At 41.6% G+C, this 18,734-nt stretch overlaps 2 protein-coding genes across 2 annotated transcripts in view; one reads left to right on the forward strand and one right to left on the reverse strand.

Moving 5' to 3' along the window:
• LRWD1 (leucine rich repeats and WD repeat domain containing 1) overlaps positions 1 to 9,355 on the forward strand; it is a 54,167-nt gene extending 44,812 nt beyond the window's left edge. The window contains exons 10-16 of the mRNA XM_070735211.1: positions 701 to 908; positions 1,813 to 1,885; positions 1,977 to 2,120; positions 2,845 to 2,942; positions 5,270 to 5,428; positions 6,351 to 6,475; positions 8,918 to 9,355. Of these exons, the coding sequence (XP_070591312.1) occupies positions 701 to 908; positions 1,813 to 1,885; positions 1,977 to 2,120; positions 2,845 to 2,942; positions 5,270 to 5,428; positions 6,351 to 6,475; positions 8,918 to 9,058 (948 nt within the window). The 3' untranslated portion in view covers positions 9,059 to 9,355. The remainder of the gene's footprint in view (positions 1 to 700; positions 909 to 1,812; positions 1,886 to 1,976; positions 2,121 to 2,844; positions 2,943 to 5,269; positions 5,429 to 6,350; positions 6,476 to 8,917) is intronic.
• Positions 9,356 to 11,643: 2,288 nt separating this feature from the next.
• Positions 11,644 to 16,950, reverse strand: POLR2J (RNA polymerase II subunit J). The gene is made up of 4 exons (XM_070742479.1): positions 16,826 to 16,950; positions 13,446 to 13,535; positions 12,644 to 12,818; positions 11,644 to 11,729 (listed from the first exon to the last, which is right to left on the reverse strand). The coding sequence occupies exons 1-4, from the start codon at positions 16,876 to 16,878 to the stop codon at positions 11,694 to 11,696; spliced, it is 354 nt and encodes a 117-aa protein (XP_070598580.1). The 5' UTR covers positions 16,879 to 16,950; the 3' UTR covers positions 11,644 to 11,693.
• Positions 16,951 to 18,734: the final 1,784 nt, after the last annotated feature.

The raw sequence follows: 18,734 nt of genomic DNA on the forward strand, positions 1-18,734 counted from the left end.
CTTTCTCTTGTTCTCTTTCTCTCTCTCTTGCTTTCTCTCTCTCTCTTGTTCTTTCTCTCACTTTCTCTCTTGCTTTCTCTCTCTCTTGTTCTTTCTCTCTCGCTCTTTCTCTCTCTTGCTTTCTTTCTCTCTCTCTCTTGCTTTCTCTCTCTTGTTCTCTTTCTCTCTCTTGCTTTCTTTCTCTCTCTCTCTTGCTTTCTCTCTTGCTTTCTTTCTCTCTCTGAGCTTCGCGGCACACCTGACCATGTCTCACGGCACACTAGTGTGCCGCGGCACACTGGTTGAAAAACACTGCTCTACACACCTCTTTTTTGAGCAACGGGCCCATTTTTTGCAAAAATGGGACGCAGGGGAACAGCTTCAGGAGGCCAAAAATGTCTGTATTTAGTGTACAAGACACCCCAATATTTCCACCCTCTTTTAGGGAGGAATAAGGTGCGTCTTATACTCTGAAAAATATGGTATATGTTTGATGAAGAGAGAAATTATTTATATAGTTCTTTACTACATTCTTAATTTTCTTATTGTTTTTTCTTCTATTTTTTATGCATTTTTAGTTTTTAAAAAATCATTGTAAGGGCAATTTTTCCTAAAACTACTATGAAAATGATTGTTGCCCTTGGTTATCTTTTTCCAAGTCTACCCAAACTTCTAGTCTTGCATGGCTTCTTCTTCACCGATACCTTGCCTTTTTCACTAGGAGTTTTACACTGTCGCATGGACAACTCTGACAATGGTAACAAGTGATGGGAGAAAGAAAAAACACAATGTTTTGGCTGCTGCTGGGAGAAGAGGAATCGTAAAGCTAATTCATGTGACTGCTGATTACTGTTACGGAGAAATTAAGGCTCACAAGAAACCCATTGCTACTGCTTGCTTTAGTCCAACCTGTGAAACTCACCTTTTCAGTAAGACACCTTATGTTCTCCAATCACTCATTTCTTCTCAGCATTTTTTGAGTCAAGGCAAGAGCAGATTGCCTTGTTTGGTCTGCGAGTACAAAGATAGCAAGGTAAATCTCATGTTGTTATCTTTGGAACTAGCTGCAATATTCTGGGGTTCTGAGTTTGAAAGAGGTGGGTCTTATTTTCCTAATTGTTATCTGTTATCTGTTGTGGTTGGCTCGTATCCGGTTCCTTTGATCACGGACTTTGAGGACTGGATCCATCTGGGTATCATTACCAGAGGAATCGGAAAGTAAGAGTGAGGGAGAGTTATGGCCTGGGGAACCTCCAGAGACTGCAGATCCCCCAGCTTTGGTAATGCTTGAGCCAGATGAGGAGGATATTGTGGACCCAATATTAGATGATAGGGTAAGAAGAATGCGAGGGAGACAAGAGTATCTCCAGCAACGTAGCTGTAGACATTGAATACTTCTACGCATAGCTTGTCATCGCTGATAGTATAAAAGGGAGGATTATGGGAAACCTCAGTGCAACGTTCCTATAGAGAGAGAGAACTAGCAGCCCAAGAGTCTCTCTTAATTTGCAATCCTGAAATGCTGCTTTTTGAAGGCATTTGTGAGTACCTTTCAACACTGAAAACTAATGACTTGAATTTATTATCTTATGTTAGATGCTGGTTATTAACTGTGCAAATAACGGTGGATTTTTGGCACTCGGATTGACATTCCTATGATTTCATTGTTTCCAACATGTTTTTTTGTAAATAGACAAATATACATAGTGACTTTTTTCCCCGAGTCTTCATTGGGGATTAATTACTGATAATTAACCGGTCCGGACATAACAGAAGCATATTTTTCTATTTCATTTTATCTCTTTTTCCTCTCTCTTCTCTGCCTCCCAACAGCTGCCTCGTATGACAAAAAAATATGTGCATGGGACATTGGAATCCCAGATTGTGACTATAACTTCAAAGAAAGGTAGTGATACAAGAATCCACCGTTCACATTTTCAAAGGGGTGTTTGCATTAATACTAGAAGAAAGGAACTGAAATGTATTTCATTTGTTAGGCAGTTGATGGTACTGGAGACCATTTCCACACCTTTACGTATTGCCCTAGTACCCTCTTGCCCAGATCGGTTCTTGGTGGCTGGTTGCGAACAGGGCTGCTTCGCCTGGGATATTAGACTGGATGATAAGCCTCAGAAAAACAGGTGAGTGGAAGGTGTCTTTCTGGGGAAGATCTAGCTGTGTGGCTGCTAAGAATATATGCCAATTTTATAGCAATTTATTTTATTTGTTTGTTTGTTTAATTAATTAATTAATTAATTAATTAATTAATTTTTATGCCGCCCTTCTCCTTAGACTCAGGGCGGCTTACAACATGTTAGCAATAGCACTTTTTAAAAACAGAGCTAGGCTTTTGCCCCCACAATCCGGGTCCTCATTTTACCCACCTCGGAAGGATGGAAGGCTGAGTCAACCTTGAGCCGGTGATGAGATTTGAACTGCTGACCTTCAGATCTACAGTCAGCTGCAGTGGCCTGCAGTACAGCACTCTACCTGCTGCGCCACCCCGGCAAATTACAAGCAATCCTTGAATCGTATCTATCTGTATGTCTATCTATCTGTTGGTCTATCTATCTGTTGGTCTATCTATCTATCTATCTATCTATCTATCTATCTATCTATCTATCTATCTATTGATTATCTATCTATCTATCTATCTATCTATCTATCTATCTATCTATGTTCACTGAGCTGTGGTCCAACTTCTGTCAAGATTTACAATATAAACAACTATAGCCTTTATATTTTGAAGATGTTCACCTGTTATAAAAAAACCCCAGTATATTTAATATTTAAGCATTTGCTTACCGTAGTTTAAAGTGACAATAATTGCTCAATAGATTGATTCTTTATTTTCTAACATTTCAGAGCTTTTGAAGTTGAATTTCAATTTCCGGATGATGAAGGCAATGACACATCTTCTCATCGGGTGGATGGCCTAGCCTTTCTGAATGAAGACATTGTGGGTAAGAAATAAGCATTGTGATATGTCTTAGTAAATTAGGGAAATTCATTAGAGCATCTTTTCTTTTTTTGTATCATCATTTTTTTTAATAAAGATCCTGTCCCAGGAAAAAGAGCAACCCATAATGTCAAAATATATTTTGGCTTAAGGTGTACATTTAGAAAACAGGGTAGAAGAGGATGAAATGGACAACTAAGAGATTAATATTCCGTCAGAGCTGGCCACTCATCTACATTTGCAAAGAGTAACAATAGAGAAGAGAAATGTTACATTTCTTTGTTATTTCAGTCTGTTTTTCTAAAGAGAATAAGGAGTCTGCCGCACGAATCCCAGCGACCGGTTAGGTCCCACAGAGTTGGCCTTCTCCGAGTCCCGTCGACTAAACAATGTCGTTTAGCGGGACCCAGGAGAAGAGCCTTCTCTGTGGCGGCCCCGACCCTCTGGAACCAGCTCCCCCCGGAGATTAGAACTGCCCCCACCCTCCTTGCCTTTCGTAAAGTTCTTAAGACCCATCTCTGCCGTCAGGCCTGGGGGAACTGACCCATCTCCCCTGGGCCTATACAGTTTATACAGTGATCCCTCGATTATCGCGAGGGTTCCGTTCCAAGACCCCTCGCGATAATCGATTTTTCGCAATGTAGGGTTGCGGAAGTAAAAACACCATCTGCGCATGCGTGCCCTTTTTTCCATGGCCGCGCATGCGCAGATGGTGGAGTTTGCATGGGCGGCGGGGAAACCCCGATCTTTGTCTGCTCGCTGCTGCTGCGGCCGCCCAGCAGCTGATCTGCTCGGCGGCAGCAGCGAGGAGCCGAATCGGGCTTTCCCCTTTGCGTGGGCGGCAGGGAAACCCCGATCTTCGTCTGCTCGCTGCTGCTGCGGCCGCCCAGCAGCTGATTTGCTCAGCGGCAGCAGCGAGGAGCCGAATCGGGCTTTCCCCTATGCGTGGGCGGCGGGGAAACCCTGATCTTCGTCTGCTCGCTGCTGCTGCGGCCGCCCAGCAGCTGATCTGCTCGGCAGCGCAGCAGCAGCGAGCAGACGAAGATCGGGGTTTCCCCGCCGCCCACGCAAAGGGGAAACCCCGGCTCCTCGCTGATGCCCCTGCCCGCCCGCCGCCCACCCGCCCGCCGCCCGCCAGCAAGAGGGGGAGAGATAGAGAAAGAGAGAGAAGGAAAGAAAGAGATGAGAGAGGGAGGAAGAGAGTGTGAGAGAGGAAGAAGCAAGATAGAGAAAGAGAGAGAGAAAGAAAGATAAGAAAGGAAGAGAGTGACGTCATCGGGTGGGAAAAATCGCGATATAGCGTTTCGCGAAGATCGAGATCGCGAAGATCGAGGGATCACTGTACATGGAATGTTTGTGTGTGTGTTTGCTTTTAATAATGGGTTTTTTAGTGTTTTTTAAATTATTAGATTTGTTTTTTACATTGTTCTTGTTATTGTTGTGAGCCGCCCCGAGTCTACGGAGAGGGGCGGCATACAAATCTAACAAACAAACAAACAAACAAACAAATAAAAAGTAAGTAAGTAAGTAAGTAAGTAAGTAAGTAAGTAAGTAAGTAAGTAAGTAAGTCTTTGTCCAAACAAAGCTTGCATGGAGTTTTTTCCAGACTGCTCCATGCTTAGTCCAAACATAGAAAATTCTAAACTCCTTACTATCCATTACAACTCCTTCTACCTTGGTATGTTTTAATTATAATAAATGATACCTTACATGAACCTATTATTTTATGCTACATGTGTGGCTGTCGGAGGAGTCAGACAGTGAGGAGGAGGGAGAGATAGAGTCCTGCAGAGGCTATAGAACCCCTAACTGGCTTTGCCTGGGTCTGAGGAGGAAGAGGTGAGGGATCCGATCCTGTATGTACCGGTCAGAAGGATGCAGGGGAGGCAAGAGCAATTACGCAGACTCAGTAGGAGGAAGTGAGCACAGCTGGGCACAGTCTCTAATCCCAGGTTATATATAAGGGGGAGGAGTTGGGAGGTTTCCTTTGCAGAAAACCAACGTTTGAACCTTCGAAGGAAAAGAACACATTCAGAGTTTTTGTCTGTTGTTCAAACCTACCATGCTACAGTTCTGGACAAATCTAGGGTTAAAGTCTGCTGTGAGTAATTTTGTTTTTGAAGCCTCGCTTATCAACTCTGCCTCCTGTTCTGAACTTTGGCAGTCGAAGGACATTCCTGTTATAATTTGTGTTTTGCACCAACTCGTATTGTAAATAGGCTCTTTCATTTCGAAGCCTTGTGCCTGTGCTTTAATTGGAGGTCAATTACTGGCTGGCTGCTGTGCGAGACAGATCAGGTACCAGTGTTGTTGTTTTTCCCCCTTCTTCAGTTACCAAGAGTTCAAAGAGAGCATCTATAAACCTCTGGAGCTGGAGTCGCTCTTTCAAGCAAGGCAAAGGTGGGCGGAGGACAGTGCAAGCTGTCATTCTGGCTGAACTGGAATGGTCTTCAACAGATCTTTCTTACCTCACTCTCAGTACATGCCCAAGTAAGTGCTGGTATCCTGTCTGAATCGCCATGAATATAGTTCCATTCATGTCTCTGGCACAAACATGTCCTGTGCCACCATTTCAGTCTATTACAGCTGCTATTGCTTCTGTTGTCGCCCCCAGATCAGCTTGATCAGTTGGGTTGATAACTTGGGAATGCTCTTAACTGGTATCAGTGTGTTGTACAAGGGGACACAATCTGAAGTTAGTTAGGGGAAAGATCAAAAGCAACATGAGAAAATATTATTTTACTTAAAGAATAGTAGATCCTTGGAACAAACTTCCAGCAGACGTGGTAGATAAATCCACAGTAACTGAATTTAAACATATATCCATCCTAAGATAAAATACAGAAAATAGTATAAGGGCAGACTAGATGGACCATGAGGTCTTTTTCTGCCGGCAGACTTCTATGTTTCTATTTTATGAAATGCTGCAGTTCCAGATTAATTTAGTCTTACCGTTGGGGCAGTAGATGATGTTAGCTCCCTGGTTTCAATCCCCAACGTGCCAGGACCCCAGCAATGGGGAAGAGGGAGAGTAAGAATGTATACTGCTCAAAAAAAATAAAGGGAACACTCAAATAACACATCCTAGATCAGAATGAATGAAATATTCTCATTGAATACTTTGTTCTGTACAAAGTTGAATGTGCACAACAGCAGGTGAAATTGATTGTCAGTCAGTGTTGCTTCCTAAGTGGAAAGTTTGATTTTACAGAAGTTTGGTTTACTTGGAGTTATATTGTGTTGTTTAAGTGTTTCCTTTATTTATTTTTTTGAGCAGTGTAGTTGGTAGGAAAAGTGGATGCTGGTAAGTGAACTGAGAAAGAGCTCCCAGCCAGCTGAGCTTCAGATGTGGAATTCAAGCCTGGCCTAGAAGCATTTGAACAATTTGGTGACACTTGTTTTACTTTTGCAGCAGAAGAGTACGTGTTCTGTGGTGATGAGAAAGGAAGCATCTGGATGTATGACCTCAGCAACCATTTGTCAGCTCTGTGTGCCACCAAGGAAGATTGCCCAACCGAGAGAATAGGGCCTTCCCAGGTATTCAAGGATGTAAAATCTAGGTCACAATGATGCAATGTTGGTTGATCCCAATTGTAATTACAAACAATTGTTTTCATTTCATTTATTTGATTTTGAGGTCACCCAATGCCAAAAGGTTCTGGGCAGCTTACAATTTGTTTATTTATTGAATTTATAAATTACATTTATCAACTTAAAATTTTAAGAGCACACTTGGCTAAGCCTCAACTTATGACAGCAGTTGGCATTGAAATTTCCATTGCTAAGCAATGCACTTGTAAAGCATGGTGTTCCTTAACAATTCCTGCAATCCTGATTTCCAACATTAACTGAATCCCACGGTGGTTAAACCCTGGGGGGGGAAATCACTGACCCCCTCAGAGAGGGTCCGCAACTTGGGCGTCCTCCGCGATCCACAGCTCACATTGGAGAAACATCTTTCAGCTGTGACGAGGGGGGCGTTTGCCCAGGTTCGCCTGATGCACCAGTTGCGGCCCTATTTGGACCGGGGGTCACTGCTCACAGTCACTCATCCCCTCATCACCTCGAGGCTCGACTACTGTAATGCTCTCTACATGGGGCTACCTTTGAAAAGTGTTCGGACACTTCAGATCGTGCAGAATGCAGCTGCAAGAGCAGTCATGGGCTTTCCTAAATAAGCCCATGTCACACCAACACTCCGCAGTCTGCATTGGTTGCCGATCAGTTTCCGGTCACAATTCAAAGGGTTGGTTATGACCTATAAAGCCCTTCATGGCACTGGACCAGAATATCTCCGGGACCGCCTTCTGCCGCACGAATCCCTTCGACCAGTTAGGTCCCACAGAGTGGGTCTTCTCCGGGTCCTGTCAACTAAACAGTGTCGTTTGGCGGGACCTAGGGGAAGAGCCTTCTCTGTGGCGGCCCCGACCCTTTGGAACCAACTCCCCCCAGATATCAGAGTTGCCCCCACCCTCCTTGCCTTTCGTAAGCTCCTTAAAACCCACCTGTCGTCAGGCATGGGGGAATTGAGACTTTCCCTCCCCCTAGGCTTATAAAATTTATGCATGGTATGTCAGTATGTATGATTGGTTTCTAAATTGGGTTTTTAAAAAAAAATTAACTTAAATATTAGATTTGTTTATGTTGTATTATTATTGCTTTTAGCCGCCCCGAGTCTGCGGAGAGGGGCGGCATACAAATCTGATAAATAAAATAAAATAAATAAATAAATAAATAGGCAACTTCCTGCCAGGTTTTTATAACCCGGTTAGTTTGCAAGCAAGCTGGCTGGCAGGTAAGTTTCTGCTGCAGGGTGGAAAGGCACATTGAGGCTCAGGGTGGGTACAAGGGGTGTATGCCAATGGGTAGCATGGCATAAATGCAGAAGGGTTAGGGGAGAGCCCATGGGTGGGGGGAGATTTACCCCAGGTGACACGCGACCCTCCTAAATGGAGATCATATGATCCTGGGGCACTGCAATCGGTGATAAATTGTCAAGCATACAGATTATAATCATGTATCCCTAGGGATGCTGGGTGGCTAGAATTCCAAGAATCAGTTGTAATCCCCATTCATTTAACATCATAACTTCAAATGATTGCCAAATGTTCATTGCACACTTCTTAGCCTTGCATTTATTGAAATTTGGATTAAACACAACCTGGCATCGATTTTCAATTCATGCTAAAATAATATTGCATTATTTAAACTTGTACTAATCATGCTCTACGCATCTCAGTAGTTAGGCCTTATCTCCTTACTCACCTTTCCTACCATTCAGGCTTTATCAGCTGCTGGCCCTGCCATCCCAAATCAGCACCATTTATCTACAATACAGTGTGCTATACTTCATTTAGTTGAAAGAATGATGATCCTCTAAACATTAAAAAACCTTTCCCCTGTGAAGAAAAATTATAATTCATTCCCTGTGCAGCATTTTCCTATGAATTAGGCATAGAAGAACCTGAGTTGGTATCAAGACAGGACTCAGCCTAGAATCATTATGTCAACAAAAACTCAAAGTCCAATCCCACCACCTTGAATTCTGTTGACTCTTAACTACCACCAATTTAGTGCTGACCATCACTTAATTCCTGTACAAAGGTTTGAGCAAAAAATCTTAACTGGAACTTAACATATGGTCCCGATTCTTTGCACCTGACAGAGGGATGGATATGAGAAGATCTCAGCACAGGGGTACATTTCAGCTTAAATCAAGAAAAACTGTCAATCTTATAAGCTTTAAGATGTATGGACTTCAATTCCCGGAATTCCCCAGTTAACATGCTGAGATTGACAAACTTTTATGTGCCCATATATATACATTTTTCAATTGATATAAAGGAGAGTCTTAGCTTTTGATAAACAACCATTGCAATTTAAAGAAAATAGATGATCTCCTGAACATTTTATAGTGCAATAAAATAATTCTGTGAATCTTGTGAGTTTCTGGATAAATTCACTCTCTTTTCCATATAGATTCTAAAGTGGCCAGAATTGAAGGCAAATGGCGAGTTGCTGACAGATGTCTTGGTGAACAACGTGGTCACAGATCCCACTTTTACATATCTAGTCGCGCTGACAGATGTCAACATTGCCGCAATATGGAAGAAAGTCTAGCTGGGTTGGCAACCCAGAAGGAGCAATCCCATTTTTTCAACCACATTTCAGTAGTGCAGTATTTGTGACTGTTCTGAGAATAATCAGGGTGGGTTAGGGATAGGGATGGGAGTTGGTGGGATGAAATTCATATCTATAAATATATATATATCCAATGCAAGAAAATCAACCAAAGGTATTGGCTGGAACTACATAGAATTGTTGCCAATGCCGACATCTTCTAACTGTGACTTTGCTTTGTGTCTTAAGTGTATTTGTTTTATAGGACAGTATTTAATAAAACTTGATACAACATAATTGAAGCACTTTTTAAAAAAATAGGTTAAATATGTTTACTTTGACCCCTATCTTGAAAGGTCTTGGGGAAAGCTACCTATCCAAGTTTGCATTGTGCAGGCAGGTTTGTTAAACTCACTGAAAAGAAATAATCTTAATTGTAAAGTAGTGTGGACTTGTATGTACAAGGATAATTTCATTCGGGCAATTGCATAAAGGAAGATTCCCCTTAGAGCAAACTGCAAAAAGGGGGCAGCATGAGACCCTCGAGTAAAAGTATTATTTCGTAAGGTGTGGACATAAGTAAAATTTAATTTCATAATAATTCATCATCTGACTCTTGGTGTGATTAACTTTGTCTACTTGGCCTACTCTTAAGGAACAATGGCAGTTCTGCAATGCATTCCCTCCTCCTTTCTGTTATACAGTAGTCCCTCGATTTTCGTGGGTTCGAACTTTGCGAAACGGCTATACCACGGTTTTTCAAAAATATTAATTAAAAAATACTTTGCGATTTTTTTCGCTATACCATGGTTTTTCCCGCCCAATGACGACATGTCATTGCCAAACTTTCGTCCACCTTTAATAAATATTTTTTTATATAAACTTTAATAAATAAACATGGTGAGTAATAATCTAAATGGTTGCTAAGGGAATGGGAAATTGAAGTTTAGGGGTTTAAAGTGTTAAGGGAAGGCTTGTGATACTGTTCATAGCCAAAAATAGTGTATTTACTTCCGCATCTCTACTTCGCAGAAATTCGACTTTCACAGGTGGTCTTGGAACGCATCACCTGTGAAAATTGAGGGAACACTGTATACAATTGCCTGTGGGGATACCCTGAGGCACAGAAAATATGTGTGTGAGAAAGCATTTTGAGTCAACTTCAAGTGGCTATCAAGAGAGAAGGCTGAAGCACCAACATTTTTTTAGAAATAGTGATGGAATATTTTATCACTTTTCCCACATTTGTAGAACATAATCAATTGCTAGCTGTGAAGTCATGTTCGACTCATCGTGACCCCATGGGCAATGTTCCTCCAGGCCTTCCTGTCCTCTATGGTCCCCCAGAGTCCATTTAAGCTCACACCGACTGCTTTAGTGACTCCATCCAGCCACCTCATTCTCGTCGTCCCGTTCTTCTTTTGCCCTCAATCTTTCCCAGCAATGGGCTCTTCTCCAGGGAGTGCTTCCTACTGATTAGATGGCCAAAGTCTTTGAGTTACATAATCAGTGCTACTATCTAAATTGAAAAAGGGCGCCTTATACCCAATGCTGCTGTTTAATTAGGTGAGCTTTTCTTGTGGGGAAGGGTTCTGTGTAGATGGCATTCCCCCTTAGCAATCACCATTTTAATTTAAAAAAATCTAAGTTTTGTCTTCCTTCAACAGAAAGGCAAGTAGTATGTGCAAGAATTAAATATACATAAATTTAAACCAGCAGTAGAAGAAAAATCTTTCTCATTCAGTTTAGCTCAGTTCAGTGATACATAAAGAGTGAATCTCTGGCACTGCATGTAGTAGAGAATGCTACGTTTTAAAATGTTCAGCCAACTGGCGTACATGAAGGAGGCAAGCAAAATACTTGCACTTAAAACAATACAGCATTTAATTCAAGAGAAAGTTACATTCTACACTAGGTGGCACAGTGGTTAGAGTGCAGTACTACATCTATTTCTGCTGCCTGCTGGTTGCCTGCAATTTGACAGTTCAAATCTCATCAGGCTCAAGGTTGACTCAGCCTTCCATCCTTCCAAGGTGGGTAAAATGAGGGCCCAGGTTGTTGGGGGCAATAGGCTGACTATATAAACCACTTAGAGAGAGAAAAGAGAGCTGTATACTGTGAAGCAGTATATAAGTCGAAGTGCTATTGCTATTGCTACTTCTCTACCAAACTGAAACTGAAAATTGCCCCATTATGCCTATTATACATAGGCATACAGTTTGCCTGCATAATTTTAAAAAGAGCAGTATCTTAACAGTAAGGCAAAGAAGAGTTATACCAAGGCACATCTTGAGAAAGCAGAGTAAAAACAACTATGCATCTGAAAGAAAATCAAGAGATATTTCTAATTGAAATGGAAAGCACAGAGTATATTATCAGTTTTAAATTAGGAGGGAATTTCAGCAACTATTTTACCACGTTTTTGCTGGAGTATGAATTGCTTCAAAAGAAAGCAACAATTAAGAAGTATAATTTATTAACCATCACATAAGTTAACTTGAACTTCCATGTAAATGACCTATATTGAAATTTCTTATAGATTGTACAGTAGCAAAGTAACCATAAATACATTTCTTGTAGACTACTACATTGAAAAATGAATTTTATTTACAAGTATCTTTGATAAATATAACCACTACTCAATTCCTTCTTGTTTGTCTTTGATGGCAACCTAAGAAAAAAAATAAACACATGGTAATTGAAAAATAAAAATAAAAATTTTGACAATTGCATTTAAGGTCTGATTATAAAAGTAGTAAGTTTCCCTTGTTGCAGAAAGGAGCTGCAATTATTCTAAGTCTATCTGAACTTCAAAATGCATGAACCTAACCAGACAAAACATATTTATTTATAGCCCACCTTTATTATTTTACAAATAACTGAAGCCATTTAATTATCCATCATCATTAATGGGACATTAGTGAAATTATCAAGGTGCAATATTTTCTTATACTTATGATTTTTCTCATCCTTTGCAGAAAACTAAGGCATCTGAAAAGCCAACACAGATGTTTAAAATGCCATCTCTCTTTGTACTTAATCATTCATGGCAAGCACCATTACTACCAGAAACAAAATTTGATGGAAATGTCACAAAGGACATTCTTGGTTAGGATGATATAAATGATATCAACCTCCCTGCCATAGAAAATCCACACATTGGTCTCTGATGTTTGACATCTATGTGACTATTTGCCCAGAACTCTACATATTAGAGGTGGGAACAGATGATGGATCTTGGAGCCTATTCAGATCAAAGGGTATTAACGGGCAATTTTCTTGATGTCTTCTTCTCTAAAAACTACATACTTAAATATCTTATGGGTGATAATTCCCAGATTCTGCCTTCCTGCAAAGCTTAACCTTCCTCAATCTCAAAAGTTTCAAATTTCAGCACCAAAAACCATCTTGCTATAAGGGTGGGTGCATAATTAAAGCCCCCAATAAAAAAGTATTTTAACAGAGCTGAAATATCTCACCTAATTCACAGAGGTAGCTTTAGGTTTCATCATTCTGCCTTTGGCAAGCAGGTCTCAGCCCCCCTTTCCCCCCCAATGATGTGATTGTTGGGATCTGCTGACTTACCCGGAATCTCTCCTCAAGGAGAGAAAGCTCACTGATGAGATCTGTGATTGCATTGGTAAAAGCTTCTTGGGGGCTGTAATCGGGGGTTGTCTGCACACGAATGATTATTTTATGTTCAAGGGGATGGGGGACTTTGTATCCTGCAAATAACACTTGAGGATCTTTCAACAATTGCCTGGGGAAAAACAGACAAAAAAAATTATAACTGATGCTGGATGACATAACCGCCAATCAATCTTATGGTTCACTTCCAAGACGGCTTTGCAATAAGAATGCAAAAAGAATATGTTTCTTTTTGCTCATTTCTAACAACTAGAAAAGAAAGTTTCTGTTTTGGTAATTATGACCATTTTTCTCTTTTCTACATACTACATACATTGTGTGTATATTTGCATTAAGAATTGACTGTTGTAGTCAAAATAACTCCATCGATTAGGAAAAGAAACCACTAGTACTGAAAGATCCCAATAACTTGCAATGTTCCACAAAATTTCAAGGGAAACGAAACCAATTAATGTCATATTGAGAGAGATGATTAAACATGAAAAATTCGCATATTTTGGAAAGGAAATTAAGCTAAGAGGGAAGTTTAAATATACCAGTATATGTCCTTCATTACTGCAATTGTACATTTAAATTATACCACCTCTCCACATGATCTGTATATATTCTGGAGTTTTACATGCAAATTTGGTAGGGATACTAAAAAAACTTCACTACTTTTTCTGCTTCTTGATACTTGACCAATTTAATTGCATTCTTTCATCAACTTTATTTTGCAACAAGAATAATTGCTACTCACGACTTGATTATATTCCCAAGAGTGTGGTCTTCTTTGTTGATTGTAAACAGACAAGCATTTGGCACTTTTGTGTCCTTATTTATTGTAATCCTTCAATGAGAAAGGGGAGGCATATTAACACAGGCTTGTGCAGTCTTCTCTTTTATAGATAATCATGCAATAATGTTACAACTGTTTTATGTAAACCTAGATTATGTTAATCCATCCAAAATAGGTAATGCCATGACCAAAACTTTCAAGGATACTGAAAGGAACTTTTGAAAACCTGCAGAGGCAAGTTGGAAATTAAACATGGTCTTTTTCATAAAGCTACCTTGATACAAAATTGAAGTTGTTTTACAAAGCCATTTCAGAGTGGAAGCAGCATTTAGAGTTTGTCAAAAATCTTTTATTTGCTAGATAAATATCTGTTCTTCCATTTTTTTCCAATCCCTGCCATTTTTAGGATAGGGTCTATGTATTCCTTCTTCCAATTTTCTCTGCAACCTTGCTTGTGTGATAGACTGATCTAAGAAAGAGGAACTGGTTCCCAGAACACTTCTATGGATCAGTGGGGACTAGAATCCAGGTCTCCTCTAGTATTTTAATCACTATATCATAATGGCTCTTTTTAAAATACAGTGGAACCCCGACATAAGAGCTGCTCGACTTAAGAGCTACTCGAGATAAGAGCTGGGAGAGGAGAGACATTTTTTTATTTTATTTTATTTATTACTTGGATTTGTATGCCGCCCCTCTCCGCGATACGAGCCGAGAAGAGCCGGGCTGGCTTACTTTCCTTCCTTCCCGCGCTGATGCAGAGCCACTCGAACAAAGCGTCGCGCCCCTCTGATGCTTTCAGCGGCTTCCGAAGCGACGCTGGGCTCTTTTGCCGCCAAAAGCGTCAGCGGGGCGTGACGCTTTGTTCGAGTGGCTCTGCATCAGCGCGGGAAGGAAGGAAAGTAAGCCAGCCCGGCTCTTCTCGGCTCGTATCCCGGCACTTGGTGAGTGGAGAGGCGGTCGCCTCCCCTGCCGCCCCACTCTGGGGGTCCTTGGCTTCTGCTGGGGGTGGGGGGATCCGAACGCTGTTTTGAATTTCACATTCCGAGTGGCCCAAACGCCAAAGGCGAACTTCCGCACCTCAGGAGTTAGCTCGCAAACGGCGCGGCTGTTTTAAAACATGGCTGCCGGCCTGGGGGGGGAGAGGGAAAGGGGGGAGAGGGGGGAGAGAAAGAGAGAGGGAGAGAGAGAGAAAGAGAGAGGGAAAGGGGGGGAGAGGGGGGAGAGAAAGAGAGAGGGATAGAAAGAGAGAGAGAGTGAGAGATGCTCAGTGAGCCTTTCTTTGAAGTTGCCTTTCTTTCTTTCTTTCTCTCTCTCTTTCTTTTTTCTCTCTTGCTCTCTTGCTCTTTCATTCTTTTTTCTTTCTTTCTCTTTCTTTCTTTCTTTCTCTTTCTTTCTTTCTTTTGCTTTCTTTCTTTCTCTTGCTTTCTCTCCTTCCTTCCCTCCTTCCATTTCTTTCATTCTCCCTCTCTATTTTTATTTCTCTTTCATTTTCTTTCTTTCTCTCTTGCTTGCTTTCTTTCTTGCTCTTTTTCTTTCTCTCTTTTACCTTCCCTTCCTCTATTTCTTGCTTTCCTTTTCCTTCCTCCCTTCTTTCCTCCCTCTACAGGATTGGGTGGCAGTGAAGTTACTCTCCCCTTTCATAAGTTTCCTTGCTTCCTTCCTCTGTTCCTGTCCCTTCACCCTTTCTTTCTTCCTTTCTTTCTTCCTTCCTTTCTTTCTTTCCTTCCTTCCTTTCCTCCCTCCATTTCTTGCTTTCCTTTTCCTTCCTCCCTTCTTTCCTCCCTCTACAGGATTGGGTGGCAGTGAAGTTGAATAAATAACTACAGTTTAATGAATAAAAATAAAAGTTTGCCATGTTGATTGTTTTGGGTAAAAAGAGGAAGGGAAGGAAAGCTCTCAGCTTATCATCTTATTAATAAGTAAAGTTACATTTATTCTTGCAATGTCTTTTTGCATAATTTAGACTAACTTTGTGAGTTTTTTGAGGGCTGGAACCAATTAAAATTATTTACATTAATTCCTATGGGGAAAAGTCATTCGAGATAAGAGCTGCTCGACTTAAGAGCGCAGGTCCGGAACGAATTAAACTCGTATCTCGAGGTATCACTGTAAAGATAACAGAAAATAATAGACGCAGTGCTTGGATGCCAAAATGTAAGTTTGTTTATATTTCTACCTCAATTTCCTACTTGAAAATATTCTAATTAAACAAAAGCTATGATCTTTAGTGCATGGGAAATTGTCATAGACAATTAAACAATCTACATGTTTATTTGAGGACAAAATCCAGCAAGTCCTAAAACCTGGTGAAAATCAATCAGCACATACCAAGCCATAATATGCAAAGTATAAACAGGAACACACCAAACAGATACATTTGCAAAATTTGACTAGTCCAGCCAAATATATAGCAAAAGGAGAAAAATGGAAAAATATGCAAAACCTACATTCACAAATCATCAAGACCCTCAGGGCCACACAACTGTAAGTTGGGTTTTGATGTACTGTTGTTTTGTTTTAAATTTTATCGTAACCTTGTAATGTGGAGAGGAATGCAGACATTTTCTGCCTTAGCAGCCAAATTTCTCTAACTTTTTAAGATAAGAAAGTTGTCAGGCAGAGGTAACAGGGATACTCAGCTTTATGTACTATTTCAACTGACTGCAACTGTTACCACACGCTCAAAGGGACTGCGACATTTTCTCCCATGCTTTTTTCTATTTTTAAAACTACGTTCATTCAAACGGTCATGCTTAATATTATGGGATGTTTAGCAAATTTCAATCTTTCTGATAGGATGATTTTTTTTTCATCCAACCAATTTTTCTTTTGTATCGTTTTCTGCTATACTAAATATATAAAAGATATCCCAAGGATTTGCTCCTTGATCTCTTGTATTTCATAGAAATCTCTTCCTTTTATTTATTATTTATTTAAAAGCCTCCCCCTTTTATTTATTTATTATTTATTAAATTGATTTATATGCCATATTTTGTCAGAGTACAGTACTCTAATAAATTGGCCCAAAAACTATTTTCAAGAGGCAACTGGGCTTTCTGAATAAAAAGCACCTTTGGGACAACCATGACCTGGATGACTGAGAATCTCCATAGACATTGTATTAAATGATCTTCAGATTCAATTGCTTGTTGAGGAAGAGTGCGCTGAGGCAGAATCTGAAGCCCATTTGGCTTCAAAGCTAATGGATGAAATCAACATGAAGGAATTCAAAACTCCCCAACCTTGGGAACTGGCGGACTCCAACTCCCAGAATTCCCCTGCCAACAAAGTCCACCAGGCACTCCACCCCACCCGACCCTTTCCCCTCTCCCACTGACTTTTTCTCTCCTTCGAAGAGTAAAAAGGACTCGAAGGCCGGAGGGGCGTTCATTCTCCCCGCTTGTTTCTCGCCGCCGTTTCTGCAGCAGAGCAGCCGCTTCCGGGAGAAATAATATTTCCGGGGTCAAATTTCTACGACTCGTTCCGGGTTCAAGGTTCCTTCAGCCAACATGGCAGCCATGCGTCACCCAGCGGCAAGGAGGACGAAATGCTCCATCGCATGGGGTCACCAACAAAGCTGGCTGAGGAATTCTGGGAGTTGAAGTCCACAAGTCTTAAAGCGGCCAAAGTTGGAGAACCCTGCTCCACTCACGTCTCCAGACGCAATTTGCCTCTTTATCCCAAGAGGTTGCGCTTTAGCGCCCCCTAGTGGAAATTTGGAGAGTGTTAGTTTGTATTAACATAAGTAAAAAGTAACGATAAAAGAGGACAATAGGACAGTATGACAGGGACGGTGGGCTTTGGGAACCTCTTTAACTGCAGAGTACTGGTGAAGGCACCGGGGTAAAATCGAGAGGCCGGGAGTTCGAATCCTACTGTGGGCATGAAGCCCGTGGGTTGCCCTTGGGCCAATCTTACCCTCTCATGCTTAGGAAGCAATGGCAAGCTCCATCTGAAATCCTGTTAAGAGGATTTCCAAATAAGTGGATCCTCCAAAAGGAACGCCCTGGAGTAACGGGAGGAAAAGCATCCCATGCTATGGGAGGGTTGACAGATTAACTGGATGGAAGGGACCTTGTAGGTCATCTAGTCCAGTGTTTCCCAACCTTGGCAACTTGAAGATATTTGGACTTCAACTCCCAGAATTCCCCAGCCAGCATTTGCTGACTGGGGAATTCTGGGAGTTGAAGTCCAAATATTTTCCAGTTGCCAAGGTTGGGAAACAATGATCTAGTCCACACACACACACCCTACCCAAGCAGGAGACACCACACTGGTGATGGCGAACCTATAGCTCAGCTCCAACGTGCAGGGATGGACTGCTGCCTGGACAGGGGGGGGACGACGACACAGTGGGGTCGCCAAAATGGAGCTCCACCCCAGAGCACCCAATTTGCACTGAAAGACGTTGAAAGAAAATGTCGGGCGTCCTGCATAAGCCACACCCAGTGTGGTAGTAAAAACTTTGGTAGCCAACGTGCATGTGTGCCATCCAGCTGATTTTTGGCCCGCACAAAGGCTCTGGGAGGGCGTTTTTGGCTTCCAGAGAGTCTCCAGGGGGATGGGGGAGGGTGTTTTACCCTTCCCCTGCTCCATAGACGGCTTTGGAGCCTGGGAAGGGAGAAACACGAGCCCACTGGGCACACCAGAAGTTGGGAAACAGGAGCTTTCCAGCCTCCAGGGGGGGGGGCACACACATGCTTTTTTGGCACCTGAGGAAAAAAGGGTTCACCGTCACTGACATAGGATTCAGTGCTGGATAGCTAGTTTCCCTCATATGGCAGCTATTTTTGTGAATAGTTCAGCAGACGTTTTGCAAGGACGCCCAAAACATGTTTTTAAAATTCCAAAAGTTTCAGCCTCAAACGTTGGGGATGCTTGAACAGCTTTCACAACACACTGCAATAGCAAAATTACCACATGCACAAGGTGACTTACTTACTTAATTTATTATTTATTTATTTTGTTAGAGTTGAAAGGGGACCATGAAGGCCACCGAGTTCAATCCCCTGCCCAAGCATGAACCCTATAGTACACCGGTCAAGTGCAGCTCAATCTTCTCTTTAAAATGTCCAGAGTGTTGGAGTTCACAACGTCCACTGGTAGGTTGTTCCATTGGTGATCGCTCTGACCGTCAGGAAGTTCCTCCTTATCTCCATGTTGAATCTCTCCTTGGTCAACTTCCAGCCATTGTTCCTCGCTCCGGCCCTCTGGTGTCCTGAAGAATAAAGTGATCCCCTCCTCTCT

Source organism: Erythrolamprus reginae, chromosome 1 (assembly GCF_031021105.1).
Source record: "Erythrolamprus reginae isolate rEryReg1 chromosome 1, rEryReg1.hap1, whole genome shotgun sequence".
NCBI classification, from domain to species: Eukaryota; Metazoa; Chordata; class Lepidosauria; order Squamata; family Dipsadidae; genus Erythrolamprus; species Erythrolamprus reginae.